Consider the following 18927-nt stretch of genomic DNA (forward strand, 5'->3'; position numbering starts at 1 on the left):
GTCCCCATCCCATCTGAGCTGCCGCTCACTAAGCCACCGAAGGGCAACATCCATCTGTGCGGAGTCGCATGGCACAGCCTGGCTGTCAGCACCTCCACTGAATGATATAGCTAAAAAAAACAACTTATAAATCAGTAAATTCACAGTAACGGGCACGATCTCTGCAAGTGCAGTTAGTACAGAGATTTCTCATGGTTTTAAGATCCTGAATACATCAGATATCAGCTCCCAAAAAAACCTCGGCACTTCAGAGGAAAATGAACATGAGGGGTTAATCTCTTTTCAGCATAAATGCTAAATTCTAAAGAAAAATCTCTTTTAAATTAAAAAAGCTGAAGTTTTCCAAATTGGTTTGCCAGAACACTCCAGGACTGCTGCAGGCTAAATTTCTCCATATACATATACACAGTGGAAAAATTTAACAACATATAATTAAAATGATTTAATAAGCCCATTTGCAACACATTACACATAGTGCTGCAGAAAGCACTCTGACATTTTGATAGGAGACATTTGCCTCTCTTCCTACAGAGCGAGGCAGTTCTTTAGATACCCTTCACGAGCAACAAAAGGAGCTATTGTTTGATCCTGGAAGACACTGTGCCGCCAGGAACAATTTTCCCCCTACCTCAAAGTTTTCTACTGTTCAAACGCAGAAGCGGATATTTAAGTGTGATGGCAGCAGAGATCCCCAGCAGTCGTTAGAACTAATGGAAAGAGGCACGCTTGTGAGACAGCCTGATGAGCCTCCAACGCTGCGGGCCAGCAGGGGGGCAGCAGAAGGGCTGCCCGGAGGCATTTTGGTGCTGGGAGGAGCTGCACCAAGGCAGAGCCCTGGTCCTTCAGCAAGCCCCATACAGCTGGCCAGGGCTGGGCTCGTCCTAAAAGATGCTGAGAGATCAACGAGCCACAGGTACTCACAATTCCAACTGAGAAGGCCAAGGATGCACTGAATAATTACACATAGAAAAGTAGTGCCTAGCTAGCACTCACATATTTTTAGTAGTTTTTACCAAGATGAATAATTCTGCTGTTGGAAGCATTCCTTTACTGGGAGTGCTTTCTCTTCTCCTTGATGTTCCTCACCTGCAGATCTGACATACTAGCCAACAAGAATTAGTAAAAGCCAAATGACTGGGTTTCCCCCTAGAGCACTTAATGGGTGAGCAGAGCAGGCCACAGCAAAGAGGGACAGTGGGGAAAAGCAAGGGGAAGCAACGAAGCAATTCACCCAGCACTAAGATCCTGCGACGGTTCTGGTTCACGGAAAGCACTTCATTTTTCAGAAATAACTAAAGGGCAGCAGTGTGTTACAATAAGGAAGAAAAATGCATAAAATCCTGAAACCCTGCAGAAACAGGAGTTCTGAATCAGAAAATCCTGCAACTCTACAACCCATGTCCCAGAGATAGCTCACAGAAATAACAAGTGTTTTGAGCCTTGGTTCTCTGATTTTTGAGGTCAATCAAGTCCCAAGGGCACAACATAATGCTGTTCTGCAGCGTTAACCATTTCTGTGGAAAACACTGTGCTTTCTTTTTAAAAGATAAGGCATAAGATTGCTACAACAGGGGGATGAAAACAGTGAAAAATAACCACCACTTTTAAAGACAGCAAAATTTTCTAATATGCTCAGAAAAATCTCTCTCCCAACCTAAATTACATTGTTTGTGGCATTTATAAGGGTCTCTCTTTATGAAATTCAAAAAAAATCTCTCTATCACAGATGCCACAGCGTACAGTTTATCTGAACCATTCTCTTCACGCTACCCAATGGTGGGACCTCCAACACCCTTCCTGTCTGTCCCAAGTCCTTACTGAATGTGTTGCTCACGATCATTCCTAAGTGCCGTGCTCAGGCTGCCCTGATGTCTTCTGCACCCCACGTCCCAGCTGGCGGGACGGGGCCGCGTGGTGGAGGAGCCCCCCGGTGCCTGCACTGACCCCACGGGGCTCAGCACGGTGCTGAGGCTGCCCCCATCACAGCCCCCATGGCACCTGAGGGAGCCCAGGCAGGCTCCGGTCAGCCGGGGCAGACTTTACCCATTAATAACCAACGGGGACACCACAGCACAGCCATCTGCCCCCAGGGCCCTCCCCGACACCCCTGCCCTACCTTGCTGCTGGCTCCGGCCGCGGCGCAGACGACGTACTCCAGCTGGAAGCAGACCCCGAAGGCGGGGTGCGGAACCATCTCGCTCAGCTGCAGGCGGCTCCTCAGAAGCAGGGCCTGGCCCGCCGCGCTGCGGAGGGGCAGAGGAGGAGGAGGTGGAGGAAGGCCCGGGCTGCAGCCCCACGGGCAGCACGGGGAGGGGGCCACAGGCACCCTTACCTGGCCGGGGGGCCGTCAGGCCGTCCGCGGGCCACCTCCGCCGCTGGCAGCAGCACGGCCACCTGCGGCACCTGGACGAAGCGCAGGCCGTTGTGGACGCCGACACGCAGCCGCCGCTCCTGCACTGACAGCGTGCTGCCGGCGGGCCGGGCGCTCACCTGCCAGGGGGACAGGAGGGGTCAGGGACAGACCGACAGCGGCCCTGCGCCCACACCAGGCCCCAGAGCAGAGACCTCCCATATCGCAGTGGGAAACCAGCCCCAAGAGGGGCTCTGCATGGCTCGGGGCCAGGTGCACAATGACACAGGGACACTCAGCACCTGAAACTGGGACATGTGTGGTCAGTCAGAAACCGACAGAAATGCACCCTGCCCCAGAGCGAGCGCTAGGTATTAACGTGTTCCGTCTTTACAGCAGCCGGTGCAGGCCTGACAAATAAGCAGGCCTTGGCAGGGGGCCTCCCTGCTCACAGCACTGTGATGCAGAATGAAGCTCACAAGAATGAGCATTAAATCTTTTCTTTGCCTTCTCCATAGCGGAGCTGACCAAAATTCTGCTGATTAGTGTCTGGATATTCAACACAAAACCTACATAAAGCACCTGTGTACTACTAATCCAAAAGAATCTACAAGATAAAGCAAGAAAAAGGCTTTCACAGCAGAAAAAATGGACATTCTAAGCAAAACAAACACTCCTGTGCAATTTATCTGAATGCTTCCTCTTTTCTTCCTGAAAACACGGCAGTGGCATATTGCTCATTTGCTGTACTTTCTCCCAGGGTAATTATATTGGCACTACCTTAAGCAAGCGGTCACTGTTCAGTAACTCCAGCAGCTCTTCCTCGAATTTCTCCAGAGAAGGGTACAGCCTGATGGAGAGCTTGTCCAGGTAGCAGGTGACCGACTTCATGAGCTGCGGTTTCAGAAAGCAGTCACCTGCAAAGACAAGAGGCCGGCCGTGGGTAACGCTGCAGAGCCAGGGGCAGTGCTGGCTCGGAGCCGTCAGACCAAACCTGAGCAGCAAACAGCACCAGGATGGGCGCAGGGCGGCAGTGTGCCCCCGGCACCCCACACAGCCCTGGCTTTTTAACAGCAACAAAGAAATGAACAGAACAGGTAGCGTCCCTAGCCAGTGAAGCACCATTTTGATGTGCAAGCACAAGCCAGGAAAGCTGGGTGGGATTTCAGTGCCAGAGGTTTTCTTCTGTCAACCACCAGGTGGGACCGCTGCTCTGTGCCTACACACAGCTCCATACACACAGACCCCTGCCACGGGACACATGGATGTGTAACAGGTGCCAGAGCTGCTGGGTTTCATCCTGCTGCCAGTTTTCTGTCTGAAGTCAAGGGCTCCTCCAGCCATCCCCAGCTGCAGCCTCTGCCTGCTCCACTCTCGTGTAGCGCCCTCAGCAGCACCAGGGACCCACCTGCTTTGGAGACCTTGCTGTACTATGTGCGGCTTTAACATTAATTGATACAACCCAGGAACTGGTTAACAGCAGGGTTTTCCATGCAGTAAATTGAAGAATAATTCCTCTGCCAAATTGATGGTACTGTCTTTCTGTTCTTTGAGTTTCCAGATCACGTCATTTCAGTCAGATCAACGCGAACTGCAAGGCTGGCATCCATAAGGCAAGATTTATGAGGGCTGCGTGTGGGAGAAGCTCATCCCTCTGGACCTGCCAGCTCTCTAACTACCCAGAGCACCACCACGAACAAGGACAATCTTAAACAAGCTGCACGGGCTTCTCCTAAGACTCCTCTGAATGACTCTAATTAAACCAACCATTATTTATCCCTTGCATTTTCCCAGGAGCAAAGCAATTAACAGAAAAGAGAGCAGAATGAAGCCACGCAGACATATTTCAGGACTGGATACAAATGCCACGATTGCTTCTCCACCACAGGGGAGTTCCAGAGAAGTCCGTGACATTTCTGTCCAAGTGGAAAGCAGAGAGAATGAGCCCCACAGGTCACGCTGGTGTTCTGGGGGCTGTTTTTAACACCCTGAGCACAGAAGAGAGACTGTAAAGCCAAAGAGCAGTAGGACCTGCAGCCCACCCTCCACCAACGCACAGACTGAGCCTGCAGCAGGGGGAAAGCCTCCCACAGGCACCTGCAGCCCACCTGGCTTGGTTGGTGACCCCGGGGAGTCGGAGCACAACTGGCTCCAGGCTGGGTACCCACAGCGGGCAGCCTGCGCTGCCAGCACATGCACAGCACCACGCTGAAGGGATATGGAGGCAGAAAGCACCACCGGAGCTCAAGCAGAAAATATCCAATGTGGCTTTGACATCGCAGAGAAGTCACAAACCAAGCTCACTGCAAACCTTTCTTTTGTCACTTTTTTCTACCAATATCTTTTGCACATCACTGATGCACGACTCAGGATGCAGCAGCAGCGAGGTACGGATGCCTGCCTGCTCCGGCTGCCAGCGGGTTTTGCTAGTACAATAAAAGTGAATCAGTGCTGCCTGCAAGTAGAGCAGGGTGAGAGAAGGCCAACAGGGAGCACGAGCCTGGCTCCCAACAGACACACACTAGAGCCGCTCGCAGGGGCTCACTCTCACGGCCGGGGAGGCAGAGGTGCACGAGCAGGACTGCAGGAGCAGCCCCAAGCAGCCCTGCATCACCCTGCAGTTTGATACCCACAGCAGTGGGACTCAAGGGGCCCTTACTTGTGTCTCCGTGCGCAGGGAGCAAGCCAGGGATTTTCTGCAGCCCAGACACCAGAAGGTTTTCAGGCAGGAGGTGAAATATCGTCTCCAGGGGTGGGTGGGGCTTCAGGGTGTACTGCAGGTGGCTGTTCTCCATTATTGTCATGTATTTGTTCTCTAAAGAGAAAACATTATGAAATGAAAAAAGCAATGGGAAGAGAACTTTACAGTGCTGCTGTCAGTTGAAGAAACCATTATCAATAAAGGCACATGTCATGAGCAAAGCAAAACCTGAATTTGACAAGTTTCTCCTGCTGACAATACACCACATTCCTGAACACGGATTCCCTGTTCCCCTAAACTCCCCCGTGCCAGGAAATTTATGGGAGTCTGGCAGCAAAAGCACAAGATGGGGAAAACCAAAACTATGTGAGCTCCGATGGGCAGTGCATGTTCCCGGGCAGCACAGCACATCCTCTGACCACAACCAACTCGCTCCCGAGTCGCTGGGAAGCACATGCTGCCCACCAGCACCGCAGTGAGAAGGCACCGCACCGTGCATCGACATGGCACAGCCCCGGGGTTTTCGGAAGAATCTTAAGACACATCTCTGCTTTCCAGAGAAGAAACGTGAATATTTTCTCAGATTTAAGAAGTTAAACCATTTTCATATCAAATGGAAAAACAGAGGTACTCTTCCTTTCTGGCTACAAGGAACATACACTATTTCTAGCAACTGTGCTGACACCCTGAGTGCTTGGGAAGGAACATTACTCAGAAGCAGATTATTCCTCTCCAACAGCACCAGACCCAAGATGCCTTCTCCAGACAAAAAGCAATGTATCGACAGCAGAAAGCTTTTCGATGGGCTGTCAGGGGCGGGCGTAATGTTCACCATTTTTCAAACATCCTTAATAACCATCAGTACAGGGTAAGCACAGAATTTGTCCCCGTCACTTGTCAGTGCATCTCAGCACCAGCAGGCATGTGTGTATTTCCAGCGCAAGGACACTTCCCTGCTTTGCCAGACAGAGAAGCATCTCGCACAAGGTGACTTTCATTGAGGAGCCTCACCTGGGGACAATGCAGCTATCAGCTTCCGAATCCAACACGTCTTTTTGGAACAGAAACCCATAACCCTTACATTTTCTTTCTACTGCATTGCTTAGGAAAGCATTTCTAACTCTATACCCATTTCCCCTGAAATGTGCCAAAACAGTACAAAATTTCGTCTGCTTTCACCATGCAATGGGGACATCACTTCTCAAAATGAGCCAAAGTAATAACCATGTATTCAAACAGTTATTTTTTGCATCAGATCTCAGACTCATGTTCTCAATTTTTTTTTTTATCGTGGTACTGAAACCCACCATGCAACTCCAGTGCTTGAAAGGAGAAGGCACGCTTCTGCTTAGCACTGCGAGGGCACAGACCATGCATCTTTTGCCTCCAGCAAACAAACACGATACCTATTTGGATAACAAAAACTGCAAAGAAAGGAGTGATACTAGTATCTTGCTGCTGCTTACTTTCTACAGGGTCCTGGAAAAGTGGATGCAGTAAGGCACGCGGTGTCCCATGGTACAGCTTGAGTCTGAAACCAAAGAGCATGAACCAAACGTGAAGCATTCAGTAAACCCATCCTGAAGCACATTTCCTGCAACTCTTCTGCTCAAAAAAAGAAGCCAAGTTCCTACTCTCTAACATGATACAAACAGTAGGGGAAAAATATGCATCACTTAATAACCCCACCGTTGCCTTTCTAATAAGAAAAACCTTTTTTCTAAAAGCTAGGTTTGTCTCTGCAGCCCCAGGACCACCTCTTCTCCCCCCAGAAGCAATTGTGCCCCACTCTCAGAGAGGCCCCGGTGCAGGGAAGCCCTGGGGCCAGCAGTACCTACACTCTGTCCTTGGCGGCCAGGTCCGTGGGATCCCACCTGCTGTCGAACAGGGGGATGAGCCCAAAGCCACACGACAGATCCCGGGAGGGCCCCTCCGGCGTCTGGGCTGTCGCCACCACCTCCACCACAGCCATGATGCTGGGGTGGTTCAGCGAGGTGTGGAAGTAAACGGCCTGGAGGAGAGACAGGAAGGAAGGGAGAGAAGGGAGAGAAGGCATCTCAGAGCTGGTGGCAGCAGCTGCTGGCAAGGGCATGTCACACAGACAGCGAGCACTGCAAAAAGAACAGGGAGGAGACGACGACGATGCCCGTTTCACAGGATGTGCATGGTGCCAGGTCCAGCTAAGGCATCGGGCTGGGTGTGCCGTGGGCTGCAGGAGCAGCCTGTCCCTTGGGCTCACCAGCTGGCGGGGGCCCCCAGGCCCCAGCAGCACAGCACAAGGCAGGGGTGAAGGGGACGGGACACAGGTCACCTCCCAGGGACAGGATTTACAGTGGGGTTAATCTTTCTATTAAAAACTCATTATCACGGTGTCCCGGAGAAAACATTTGCTGTAATCACAGACTGTCAGGAAGGGATAACAGAGAGAGACATTATCGCATCATCCCAGAGAAATAAATCGTTATTCTATTATCTTTTATTGCAAAATGCTGAAATAATGACCACCAGCTGCTGACAAGTGGTCAGGCTGCAGGAGACTGATGCTATGACTTGCAAAGGAAAAAGTCGTTAAAGTGAGTCCATTGTTAAAATAAGTTTACAGTTGTCTCCTTAAAAGCTAACAGGTTCAATAACGCTTTCTTCTCTGCTGAGCCCTACACCAAGGCAGCACGAATCCTCCTCCCAGCAGAGGTAACCTCACGTTTGCCACCCTCGTGGGGCCACACTTGCCCTGCCCAGAGACCCGCTGCTGAGCTCGCTCCTCTGGTGACGCCGCGGTCACGGGGATGGTGCTCAAAGTGCGGGCTCTGCAGCACTGGCAGCACGTGCAACAGTGCAGTGGTTCTCTCTCCTTGCAGCACTCCGTGCCATAGCTTCCTCCATCTCTATTCAAAAAGCACGGGTTGAGTGATGATTAAAACACCCCAGGAAGAAATGCATATGCCAGTGTCCCTCAGATGCCATTACCGATTTAAATAAATCAAGGAGCACAGCTCTAATCTATGCTAAACTTCATCCTTGGCGCAATGCATTGACTGAAGTGGAAATAAAGGTTATAATTAGACAGCGTCCTGACCAAGGAGATGAAATCTCAGCTGCAATCGATGTCCGTGCTGCAGGGATCTGCAGCCTCCCCCCGGCTGTGCAGAGCAGCAACAGGAGCAATGCCGCCAGCTGCACACCCAAGGACCCGTGCAAGGTTTTGTCTCAGGGTAGCGGGCAGGACAGGGGACGCCGTGTTTTGCTGATAATCCTGACAGATAAAAGCATGGCTTTGTGCGAGTTTAATACCAGGTAATGAGAAAGAGCTGCTGCTGGCACTGCTGCTCAGCCCCTTTCCACGTCTGAAGAAACACTGCACTCTGCTGCTGGCACAGCAGCACAGCAGGCAGCAGCACGAACCACCGGCTGCTACCACAGCACTGCCCAGCCTGAGCTCACAGGATGCCTGAACTTCCCCAAAAGAATAAATTGTACATAAAAGATTAATAACTGCACCTTAATGGACAACATCTGAGATGTACGAAGCCAAAAGATTATGAAGCACCAGAAGGAAAAAGGGGTTGTTGCTGTTTCCTATAGTAAAGGCATACGTAGAGAAGAACAGTGGTAAAATAAACTGCTGCAGAAAAAGCTCAGCAGGGAAAATAGGCACGGCATAAGACAGACAATGAACCAGAGCCCATAAACACTTGGGAATTGCTATTTTAAAAATGCTCATGCTACTTTAAAACAGCACGCCCTCCTGCTCCACCCCAGTGCAAAGACAGACTGCTCAGGTTAAATCCCTGCCGAACACCTCTCTCCTGGCCGCATGTTGCAGCCCAGCCCGCCCAGGAACGTGTGCTCACCCCATACCTCATTGAACACCACCCTGGGGCGCTGCTGCGGGGCGCTGTGGGGGGTCCTGGCGCTGCTCCGCCAGGTCCGGCCGAAGAAGTGGTGATAGGCGACATCGAACAGGGACAGGCGCAGCTGGAACTCCACGCCCGCCGAGCCGCCCGCTGCTCGCTGCAACACAGAGGAAAACAGGCGCGTGGGCTGCGGGTCTCTGCAGGCACGGTACCCTCCCTGCCCCCAGACACAGGCAAAACACCCTGCACAAAAGCACAGCGAACTCCTGCTTCCTAACTGATGCTGAAGAAGCAGGTGTGTGGCCAAGTGTGCCATCAACAAACTGCCATCGTTCTGCCTGCATGCAGAAACTGCTGCTCTACAGCCAGCTGGACAATCTTTTTTACAGCCAGAGGTTACAAAAAGCCAAGCAAAAGCTGGACACTGAGTGTTAAACACCTCAAAGTGAGAAAATATTTCTGAAATGTGACCCAGAGATTTTCATGTAAAAATGTTTACCTGCATTAAAAACCAACATGTAAAATTAACTCAGACAAAAATGCATGGAATTTAGAAACAGCCCCAAGTGATGTTACTGGGAGATTCACAGTTAGTTCCCCTGCCAGAAAGAGTAATTTTGTTGTAATCTCAATCTCTTTGAGCTCTGGCCTGAAAACACAGCAAGTGCAATCCTCCTGTTGGCACCGCAATGAGCAGAAACCAAAGGCTTAGCAGGCAAACACTGATGGTAAAGCACTAAGTGACTTTCGTGGCCAAGATGAAGTGACACATTTTGTGCTTGTCATTTCTGATTTTCAATATTGTGAGCAGCAGTACTGAAAATGAGAATGTTTTTAAGTTCTGAGCTCAGTTCCTACCTTTAAAATCTTTATAAAAAAACAGCCGCAGAACCTGAATTTGTGCATGGCTTTGCCTTTTCAGCTAGCACAGGATCAGGCCATCAAGAATGAACCAGGCAAGACCGGGCTGCCTCTGCCTGTCCAGGGGCACAGCAGCACCTCCTGCCCAAACCCCACTACTGCAAACCTCACCCGGAGAAGTTCCAACCTCACAAGCCTGCAGCAGCGCCGGGTCGCTGGAGCAGACCAAGCAGCGTCCCATTTTTCTAATGGGTACACAAGAGGATTTTGAACCAACATGGCATTTTTCTGCGAAGGCTTTGGGGTGTGTGTGTTCTTTTGTTTTTTCAGCCAGCCCAAGGGCACCAGCAGAGCACTCCTTTACCTGCGTGATGACAGTCCCCTCGACGTACTTCAGGACACACTGAAAAGCCGTTGACTCCTTCGGGATATTCCGCCTCCGCTGGGAGTGGGGAGGAACAGTGAGGTTTTGCAGAAAAATCCTTTCCCACTCGCTCATCTTGATGCTCAGAAGGTCACCTCTTCCTCCAGGCATCTGCTACAGAGAACGTTCATCTGGAAAAGGAAGCCCGTTTCAGGGAAGCGCATGCGCAGAAGATGGCACATGAAAGCTGGCATACGGAAAAACACTTGTAAGTGGCAGAGCAGCACAGATGTACGTTCCCAATACTGCGTGTTTTATAGAACTCCTGGGCTCTCCGCCACCCTCAATGGCTGACATGCTGGCCTTCCCTTCGGAGAGCCGAGCCGGAGTCCTGCGGAGCCAAAAGCACGGCTGCGAGGAGCCACTGAAGGCTACCCAAGGGTACGGCGAGCTGCTGCTGCTGGCGGCCCTGCAGCCCCCCTGGGGCTGCCCCCCTGCCGCACACCCAGGCCGGGGGCTCCCTGGGGGCTCTGCCCCACCGTAGGGGATGGCAAAGCGGGGTTAGGCCAGAGCAGGAGCAGGGGAAAACACCAGGGCTGGATACCCCGGCACACAGAGCCCACGTGTGCACGTAGCACACGCACAGACGGTGCTGGCAGTGCAGAGGTCGGACCATGGAGCTCCACGTGCAAACACGCACGTGTGCCAGGTACTTACGCACCACGCCGTGTACTTACCGTGCCACGTGCTCACACACGATGCCGTGTATCACACACGGTGCTGCGTACTGACACACCTGTGCCATCTACCACACGCACCATGGCGTGCACTTCCCCACACACCCATGCTATGTAATTACACGCCACGCTGTGCACTTGCACACCTGTGCCACGTACCACACACACCCGTGCCCCACACACACACCCACCCGCGCCGCGTACCCCCCCCACGCCGCGTACCCCACACACCCGGGCCACGCCGTGCCCTCCCGGAGCCGGGAGCTGCCCGTTCCCCGCACCCGTTCCCAGCCGTGCCCGCACACCGCCACCCCCGGGGCCACGCCGCGAGCCCGGGCTGGAGGCCGCTGCGTGCACCCCCACGGGGCTGCGGCCCCGCCCGGGAGCTCCCCCCCCAGCCGAGCCGTGCCGAGCCGCCCGGCCCCGGCCCCGCCGGGCACCCACCGGCCCCGCCGCGTCCCGCCGCCATCTTCCCGGGCGCCACCACCGCGGGCCCGGGGGGTGCCGGTGCCCCCCCCGCCCGCCGCCCCGCCCGCAGCCCGGAGCCCACAGCCCCCCCGTGCCCCCGGCACCGCCCGGCGGCGGGCAACCGGCCGCGGCCCCAGGGCCGGGCGGCGGCGGGGAGCGGAGGGGCCGGGGCCGGGCGGACGGCGGGGAGCGGCTCCCCCCGTGCCGGGGGTGGTCGGGCCCCGCTCGGCGTCGGGTTACTGGGGCGATGGGCGCCGCCCCGCGGGGGAGGCGCCGCTCGGCTCCGTTCGGTCCCGCTCTCGCGCCGCTCGGTCCGGCCGGCCCCGCTGCGCCCGCGCCGGTGAGCGGGGACGGGAGCGGGGCAAGGGCCGCCGGCGGGGTCGGGACCGGGGGACGCGGGGCTGAGGGATGCGGGGCCGGGGAGCGCGGGGCCGGCGGCGGAGCGGGGCCGCGTGGGGCCTCGGCCCGGGGGCTGCGGGGCCGGGGGGCGGCGGGCGCGGGGCTCGCGGGGGTCCCGGCGCGGCGCGGGGGTCCCGGCTCCCGGCGGCCCGGTCGGGCCCGGGGGCGGGGCTGCGCCTTTTGTAGCCAATGGGCGCCGCGCGGGGCGGCCGCGATTTGCATGCGGCCGGAGGAGCAGGCGGCGCAGCCAATGAGCGGCGGCGGGGCGGGGCCTGCCCCCCACGAGGGCGCCGAGCGGTGCCGAGCCGAACCGAGCGGTGCCGAACCGAGCCGAGCGGTGCCGTACCGAGCCGAACCGAACCGAGCTGTGCCGAACGGAGCCGAGCGGTGCCGAACCGAGCCGAGCGGTGCCGTACCGTACCGAGCCGAGCCGTACCGCCGTACCGAGCCGTACCGAACCGAGCGGTGCCGAGCTGAGCCGACCGTACCGTACCGTACCGTGCCGTGCCGTGCCGTACCGTACCGTACCGTACCGTACCGTACCGTACCGTACCGTGCCGTACCGGACCGTGCCGTACCGGACCGTGCCGTACCGGACCGGACCGGACCGGACCGTGACCGTGCCGTGCCGAGCCGAGCCGTGCCGTGCCTGAACCGTGCCATTCTGTGGTGTGCCGTGCCGGGCCATGCCGTGCCCTACTGTTCCGTACCGAGCCGTGCCGTGCCTGAACCCCGTGCCGTGCCGTGCCGTGCCGCAGCCGTACCGGGCCATTCTGTGCCGTGCCGTACCGTACCGTACCGTACCGTGGCTTGCCAAGCCAAGCCGTGCCGAGCCGTGCCCGCCGTCACTCCGATGCCGCCCGGCTGTGAAGTCGGCGCCAGCCCCCGGGCAGGGCGCGTTACCGGGTCCCGGCGCCAACACCCCCGGGGCTGCGCGCCCCCGCCGGCGCTGCCCCCCGAAGCCCTCCTGAAGGCGGCCCCGGGCCCAGCGGGGCGCTCCCGCAGCTCCCCGCAGACCCAAAGCGTTCCCCTCGCGGCCCCCCGGTGCTGCAGCAGGGCAGGGGCGTTGAAGCCCGGGTAACCGCTGCCGAACGAGCAGGCAAACCGAACAGCAAGGTGCGAACGTTTGCCCAGATATTTCCCAAGTATTTCCCCGAACACCCTCCCTGCCGCTGGCAGAGGGGACGTGGCAGCGGCAGGACTAAGCCCAGGGCAGGTGACCCCGCGCGCAGGTGCCGGGACGTGCGCGGCCGGCCGTACGGAGCGACCTTCGTCCCCGCGCTGAGGGACGGTTCCTGCCTGCCCGCGGCCCCGCCGCTCTGCGTGCCCCTGGGGTTTGCTGCCAGACGCTCCCGAGGCTCCCGTGAGGCGCCCAGGTCCGTGAGGCGCCCAGGTCCGTACTTCCCAGGGCCGTCTCCTTAAGGTGGGGATGTCCGGACAGCCCCGAGGCAGCCAGCAAGCCCCGGGTGCCTTTGCTGTTGCGTGTAACGCAGATTCTTTGGGACGCTTCATGCAGGCTCTTTGGGGCTCCTGTCCTGGTAGAAGCCTTTTGGCAGAAGAGAGGAGCACGTACGCCGCGCCTCCAGAAATCAGAACTGCCCCTGGCGTTGTGCATGCGAGTGCATCAAGCCAGGCTTCCAAAACCGCAGGTCGCTTCTAAACCTTGCACTGCTGCAAGCCACATTTCTGTGTCATGGGTGAGTGCCAGGAGAGGCAGGGTGGCCAATATACAGAACATTCATGTATGCAATGAGAATATGCATTATATAATAATCGCATATACATGTATGCGGTGCTTCTCCTGCTGGTTCACAAGAAAAGCCTCTGCTTGCAGCTGCTAGCGAAGGTACAGGAGAGCAGTGGTTTTTACATTTATTTTTTTAACCTCATGCTTGTAAGGCAGGGAGCAGGGCCGCGGTGTCCCAGGCACCGTCACCATCTCCTCGCTCTCGGTGTGCAGGTCCGTGGGCCAGGCACGTGGCACAGGGAGCAGAATAACTCCTCGTGCAGGTGAACGCAGCTTGCTGGAGCAGCAGAGCTGCCAGGCCGGTGCTGCAAAGCTCTCGTGGAAGGGCTGGGCTGGGTTCCTGCCCCGTGTCCTGCACCCTGCTGCCCGAAATCCTGCAGCTCGGCGAGGGGAGCTTGCAGTGCTCGGCACTCTCAATAAATCTTGGCATTGGCTTGTCTTTTTTTTTCTTTTTCCAAGTGCTTTTGTGCTGGCCAGCACACTTGTGCTTCTGGAGCTGCCCCTGCACGTGTTGGCAGGCGGGTCCCTGTTAGTCCTGGTGCGCTGGGAAGTGGCACCACGTCTGGTGGCCCCGCCACCGGCAGGACCGCGTCTGCGTCTGCGCGCAAAACTTGCTCGCTTTTTCATCAGGCAAGTGTGGTTACAGTCAGAACAAAATTTGCATGCAGGCTCAATTCCTGGCTATTTTGGGACTCCTGAGGCAGATGTCTTTCCCCATTTTTCCTGAGCTGCAATCCCAGATCCGTGCAGGCGCTGGGAGCGCAGCTGTGCTGCGGCACTTGGCACCACGTGCCCCGCGAGCCACAGTGGTCAGCGCTCGCTGGGGGTGCCGGGGAGCGCCCAGTTTTCCTGATTTAAATGAAAATAACCTACTGTGCGAGCTGCCTGCTTCTCAAACCCTGACCCTTTTTGTTCACTTGGCCCCTGGTTCTCGTGTTCAACCAAGCCTCCAGCAGTATCAGCTCTGCTCACCCCAGTGATACAGCGCTGTAATGGGGCTGGGGACAAGCCTGCTCTAATTCCTCGGGTGCCTCTTTGGCCTCCAAACCGTGTGTTTCGGGGAGGAACCTTCCAAGACGGCAAAAAAAGCAGAAGTCAATTAAAAGGTGGCAACCGCTGCCAGCCAGGTCGTTATTAACCATCTCTTAACGTACACCAGGAGCTCTCGGTGTCTCTGCAGAGACAAACGCACAAATTATTTATCAGTGCCAAGGAGGAAGGCTTGGTGCTCAGGGCATCTGACGGCTCAGGCTGAAGTGCTGTGGTACCAGCCACTGCCCGACTGCCCAGAGTCCCCCAGAGCCACGTGGGGCACAGGCTGGAAGGCAACCCAGCACCACAGCGCTCCCGAAATGTGGCTCTGCACCCCTGGGCATTGCTGGGGACCCCTGCCCATCACAGCCAGGCACACCGTCCCGCTCCCCCCCGGCTGCAGTGGGTGCTGGCAGCATCCTGGGTTTCTCTCTGCTGCTGCTGTTCTCAGCTCCATGCAGCAGCGGGACGCAAACCGGCCGCTGCCTCAGTTGGTGCAAGTCTTGCTCGCTGCCTGGCGCAGAGCTCCCCAGGCTCTCCGCCGTTATCCTTGGATATTCACAGCTCCTGAGGCCAGAAGGGGCCACTGCCACCATCCCGTGGGGCCAGCAGCACCCTGGCCTCAAACGGCCCTGCTCCTGCTCCACACGACACTTCCCTCTTCTTTTATTCCTTAAGAAAAGCCTCCGGCATGATTGAAAAGCATCCTGCGGCGGAGACGTCCCGCTCCCCTCCCTCTGAAGCAGCCCCGGCACCAAGCCTGCCTTTGTGCCACGTCCGGGGCGGCGGGCGCAGCGCAGCCGCCGCTCACTCTGCGCACGCTTGCGCTCCTGGGGGGCGCGGGGCTGGGGCCGCAGCGGCGGCAGCGACACGGTTAAGGCACCGGCGGCATCCGGCGGGCACGGGAGCCCAGGCTCGTCTCGTCGGCACGGTGCGGCGCAAAACTTGCCGAGTCAGGATGTGAGCGCGGTGAGGACGTGTTTGCTGCATCCGTGCTTGGCAGGGGCTCCCCCGCCTCCCGCCGCGCGCTTCCGCGGGCACGAGGCTCTGCTCCGAAGGGCTGGTTTTTGGGGAGCCGAGGGGAATGGGGTAAAAAATAACACCCGCTGCGTCTGCCTCCAGCGTGCGTGAGTGCTCGCGGTCGCTCTGGACCGGCACCTGGCACCGCTCTCCAAAATCTGCAGAGCCTCCATCTCTGCCAGGCTGCTCTCTGCCGTCAGCTGATTTGCGTCTCATTTTTTTTTCCTCCCAACTGCACATCTTCGCCGCCGAGGAAGAAAAACTTTCGGGGGAGGCTGGCTTTGCGTGCCTGCAGACCGTGGAGCTGAGGTAGGTGCGCGGCTTCGGGGTGCTGCTGCCCTTCGGCGTGCCACCGGCCGGCCCCGCAGTGCCGCTGCGCCGGGCTGTGGGTGCCTCGCCCGCAGGTGCAGTGCAGCAGGAGCCCGGCCGCGGGCTCTGCGGAGGGCGGCATGGTTCGGCGGGGCTGCACATCGGGGGCTTGCGTGTGCTCGGGTGCGTGACGGGCAGCGTTACTTTTCTGCTTGCATGCGTGAATGCGAAAAGAAACAATCCCGCTTGGTGTGCCACATGTGGTTTTAGGATTTGTCATTGACTCCGGGCGCCGAGCAGTGCCGAGTGCCTGTGCTTCAGAGCACACGGTAAAACTGCAGGCGACCTCACGTGTTGCAGCTAGACCCCTGCCGGGCGGCTTTGTTGTTATTTTAATGAATGGGTTATAAACATACCCGAATGCCCGGGCTGCTGCAAGGAGCCTGCGGTGCAGCCGAGGCCGGCCGGGCTCTGCAGGGTCCCGTGCGGGCAGGGGGGGTCCTGCCCCACGCACCCCTGCAGGCACCGCTGCGGGCGGGGGGCGCGGGGGGTGCGGGGACCTGGCTGTGCCGGGGACGTGCAGGGCATGAGGAAGGAGGCGATGGCAGGAGGCGCTGGGTCTAGCAAAGCATTTGCAAGTCACAGTAGGGCAATATGACTAATCGTCCTGAAGTCATCTTTTCCGTAGAGCGCTGGGGGGGAATTCACTGAGGACGCTGTTTACCAAACCCTGAAAAAAAAAAAAAAAAGAGAGAGGAAAAAAAACAAATCACCAGGACAGGCACCTTGAGCGGGGAGAGGCTCTGTGCGGTCGCACCCGCACCCCCACAAAAGGGCTGGGAGCTGTGCCGGATCACGGGCATGGCGGGGGTCCCACAGCCCTCCTCCCACCCCATGCTCGGGGTGCTCAGCCCGGGGACCGCCGAGCCCCAGCCGCAGCAGTGGCGGCTGCAGTGGGGAAGGGAGGGCCTGGGCAGGGGGAAGCAGCAGTTCGGCCCTGCCGGGGCTCAGCAGAGCGGCTGTGCCTGGGGGGCTCCCGGTGGAGCAGCCGCCCACAGCCGGTGCTGTCCCACCGAGATCAGGGCCGCCGACGGGCAGGGCGTCGCGGGACGCCCCGTGCCGGCTTTGCCACCAGGGAAGGTCCGGGCGGAACCAGAGGTGCCAGGTTTCTGCCCGCCCCATGGGCCGCAGCCGGCCGGAGCTGGGGGTGCTCGGGGTGCCGTGCTCGGGGCTGGCTGGGGCGCTCAGGCTTCACGTGGCGGCTCTGCCCGAAGGAGACCCTTTTGCCAAGAAGTAGGCGCAGGCCCTCGCTTTGGCACTTTCAGCATCACTGCTCATCTGCGGGGCAGTTCGATTTCAGTCAGCGCGTTCCCATGTCCGCACCACGCCTGGTCAGGACCAGGGTAAAGCCATGCAGTTAGATCCCGGCGATTAACGCTCTAATGAGCGAGTCTTAAAGCCTCCTTCAAACCGTCCACCCGGCTGGACCAGCAGAGCCTCAGCCCTGGGCCACCTTGGCCCTACATCCCTGCAGCATCTCAGCAGCCACTCTTTCCTGACCCATCGTGCTGGCACGGGTTGGGGATGGGGACGGGGATGGGAGCTGGGTGGCAGCCAGCGTTCAGGGCACCCCTCATGCCCGGGTCCCAGGCGCATCCCGCGCTTTTATACCCAACACCCCACAGCAGAGAACTCTTTCCTTCTGTTTCCACACATCACCCTGCAGAAATTTGTGCTGGGTTTAGCCCCGATGAAGCTGAAGCTGCGGGAGTTGTCCCGGGCTCCCTGCAGGGAAACGGGAAGGTGCCGGCACCGGAGGGACGGGGCTTTGGGCAGCGCCTCTGGCTCCGAGCACCTGGTGGGACGCGCTGGTGGCCCGGCAGAGCTGCCCCGTCCTGGGGATTGGTGCTGCCCTGTGGAGTGCTGTGCCGTGCTATGCTGTGCCATGCCATGTTGTGCCATGCCGTGCCATTGCCATGCCGTGCTGCCCCACGGTGCATGCCCCTCATGGCACGCCGCTCTGCTTTGCATCTGGGGCAGGTCCCTGGGGCACCGCGCACCACCCGGGCAGAAGATGCCTCGTGGGCCTCACGTCCCTCTCCACATTTTAGGGCTGCCAGCGGTTCCCCAGTGAGCACGGTCACAGCTTGGCTCTGCCGCGCTGCTGTGGTGGGAGCGGAGCCTTTGGTGTCGGCGGTGCTGCCCCACTGAGCTCCTCAAATAGGGCTGGGGGGCACCCGGCACCAAGGGGGTGGCTGGGGGCCCCCACTGAGAGGCGGCAGGGCTGGCTCACCAGAATTATCCACAACGCCTGAAAAGAGCTGCTCCTAAGCTGTGCAATAGTTTTGAGCCTGTTTCTGGCCTCTCCGTTCCCTCTGCTCGCGCAGACACAGAAGCGGTGCCGCTGCCCCAGCTGTGGGTCGGAGCGGGGTCCCCTCGGTGCAGCTCCCCTCGGCCTCATCGCCCTGCTTCCCGCTGACTTTGGTGGGGCGGGCAGGAGGTGCTGTGCGGGAGGAGCAGCGCCTGGGCTGGCGGCTGCGGCTAGCCCTGCGCTGCCGAACAGCGGGAGGTGCTGTGCGTACAGGGTTTCTGATCTCCGGGAGCAGAACTGCCGCTCCTGCCCGCTTTGCCCTTCCCGCAGCCCCTTTGCAGGGACTCTCGCCCCCTGGGGATGCTTCCAGCTTTGCCCATGGTGCTTGGTCTTTCCTTGCGGGCTGCAGAGCACTGCTGGGGCTCCCGGGGTACTTTGGGGGAAGGCGCTTGTGCTGCAGGACCCGTGGGCAGCACGGGGGTGCCGCACACCCGCTGGGGGTCACGCTCCGCAGCGGTGCCCGGGCCGCTCTGCCGCAGGGAGCGGCGCAGCAGCGGGAGGGCAGCTGCCTCCTGCCACTAGAAAAATCATCCTGTCCTCGCTGAGCCGCTGCGAGCCGCGCTCCCGGCCCTGCTGCGCGAGGGGGGCCGTTGGCGCAGGGCCGCAGCGCTCCCGCCGTGCTGGCGAGCGGCTCGGCGGGGACGGGCCCCGGCTGCCGCAGCCGCTGCCATTGGGCCGCGAGGGCTGCAGGGGCTGCGCCGCCGCGCGCGGGCT

At 58.3% G+C, this 18927-nt stretch overlaps 2 protein-coding genes across 11 annotated transcripts in view; one reads left to right on the plus strand and one right to left on the minus strand.

Moving 5' to 3' along the window:
• The window catches only part of NPHP4 (nephrocystin 4), a 32656-nt gene extending 21221 nt beyond the window's left edge, over positions 1-11435 (minus strand). Inside the window, 9 exon segments of the mRNA XM_066982140.1 lie at positions 2117-2243; positions 2333-2490; positions 3131-3267; positions 5010-5165; positions 6518-6582; positions 6890-7062; positions 8910-9062; positions 10131-10321; positions 11312-11435. Coding sequence (XP_066838241.1) covers positions 2117-2243; positions 2333-2490; positions 3131-3267; positions 5010-5165; positions 6518-6582; positions 6890-7062; positions 8910-9062; positions 10131-10301 — 1140 coding nt within the window. The 5' untranslated portion in view covers positions 10302-10321; positions 11312-11435.
• The window catches only part of KCNAB2 (potassium voltage-gated channel subfamily A regulatory beta subunit 2), a 289172-nt gene that overhangs the window by 249467 nt on the left and 20778 nt on the right, over positions 1-18927 (plus strand). For 3 of the 10 annotated variants that reach the window (XM_066982156.1, XM_066982158.1, XM_066982159.1), the window contains exon 1: positions 11540-11675. The gene's annotated coding sequence lies outside the window, so the exon portion shown is untranslated. Of the gene's footprint in view, positions 1-11539; positions 11676-12357; positions 15843-18927 lie in introns of those variants that run through there. The other 7 variants (XM_066982155.1, XM_048067354.2, XM_066982157.1 and 4 more) reach the window with 7 other exon arrangements.

The sequence above is a fragment of the Anser cygnoides genome, chromosome 23 (assembly GCF_040182565.1).
Source record: "Anser cygnoides isolate HZ-2024a breed goose chromosome 23, Taihu_goose_T2T_genome, whole genome shotgun sequence".
Taxonomy (NCBI): Eukaryota; Metazoa; Chordata; class Aves; order Anseriformes; family Anatidae; genus Anser; species Anser cygnoides.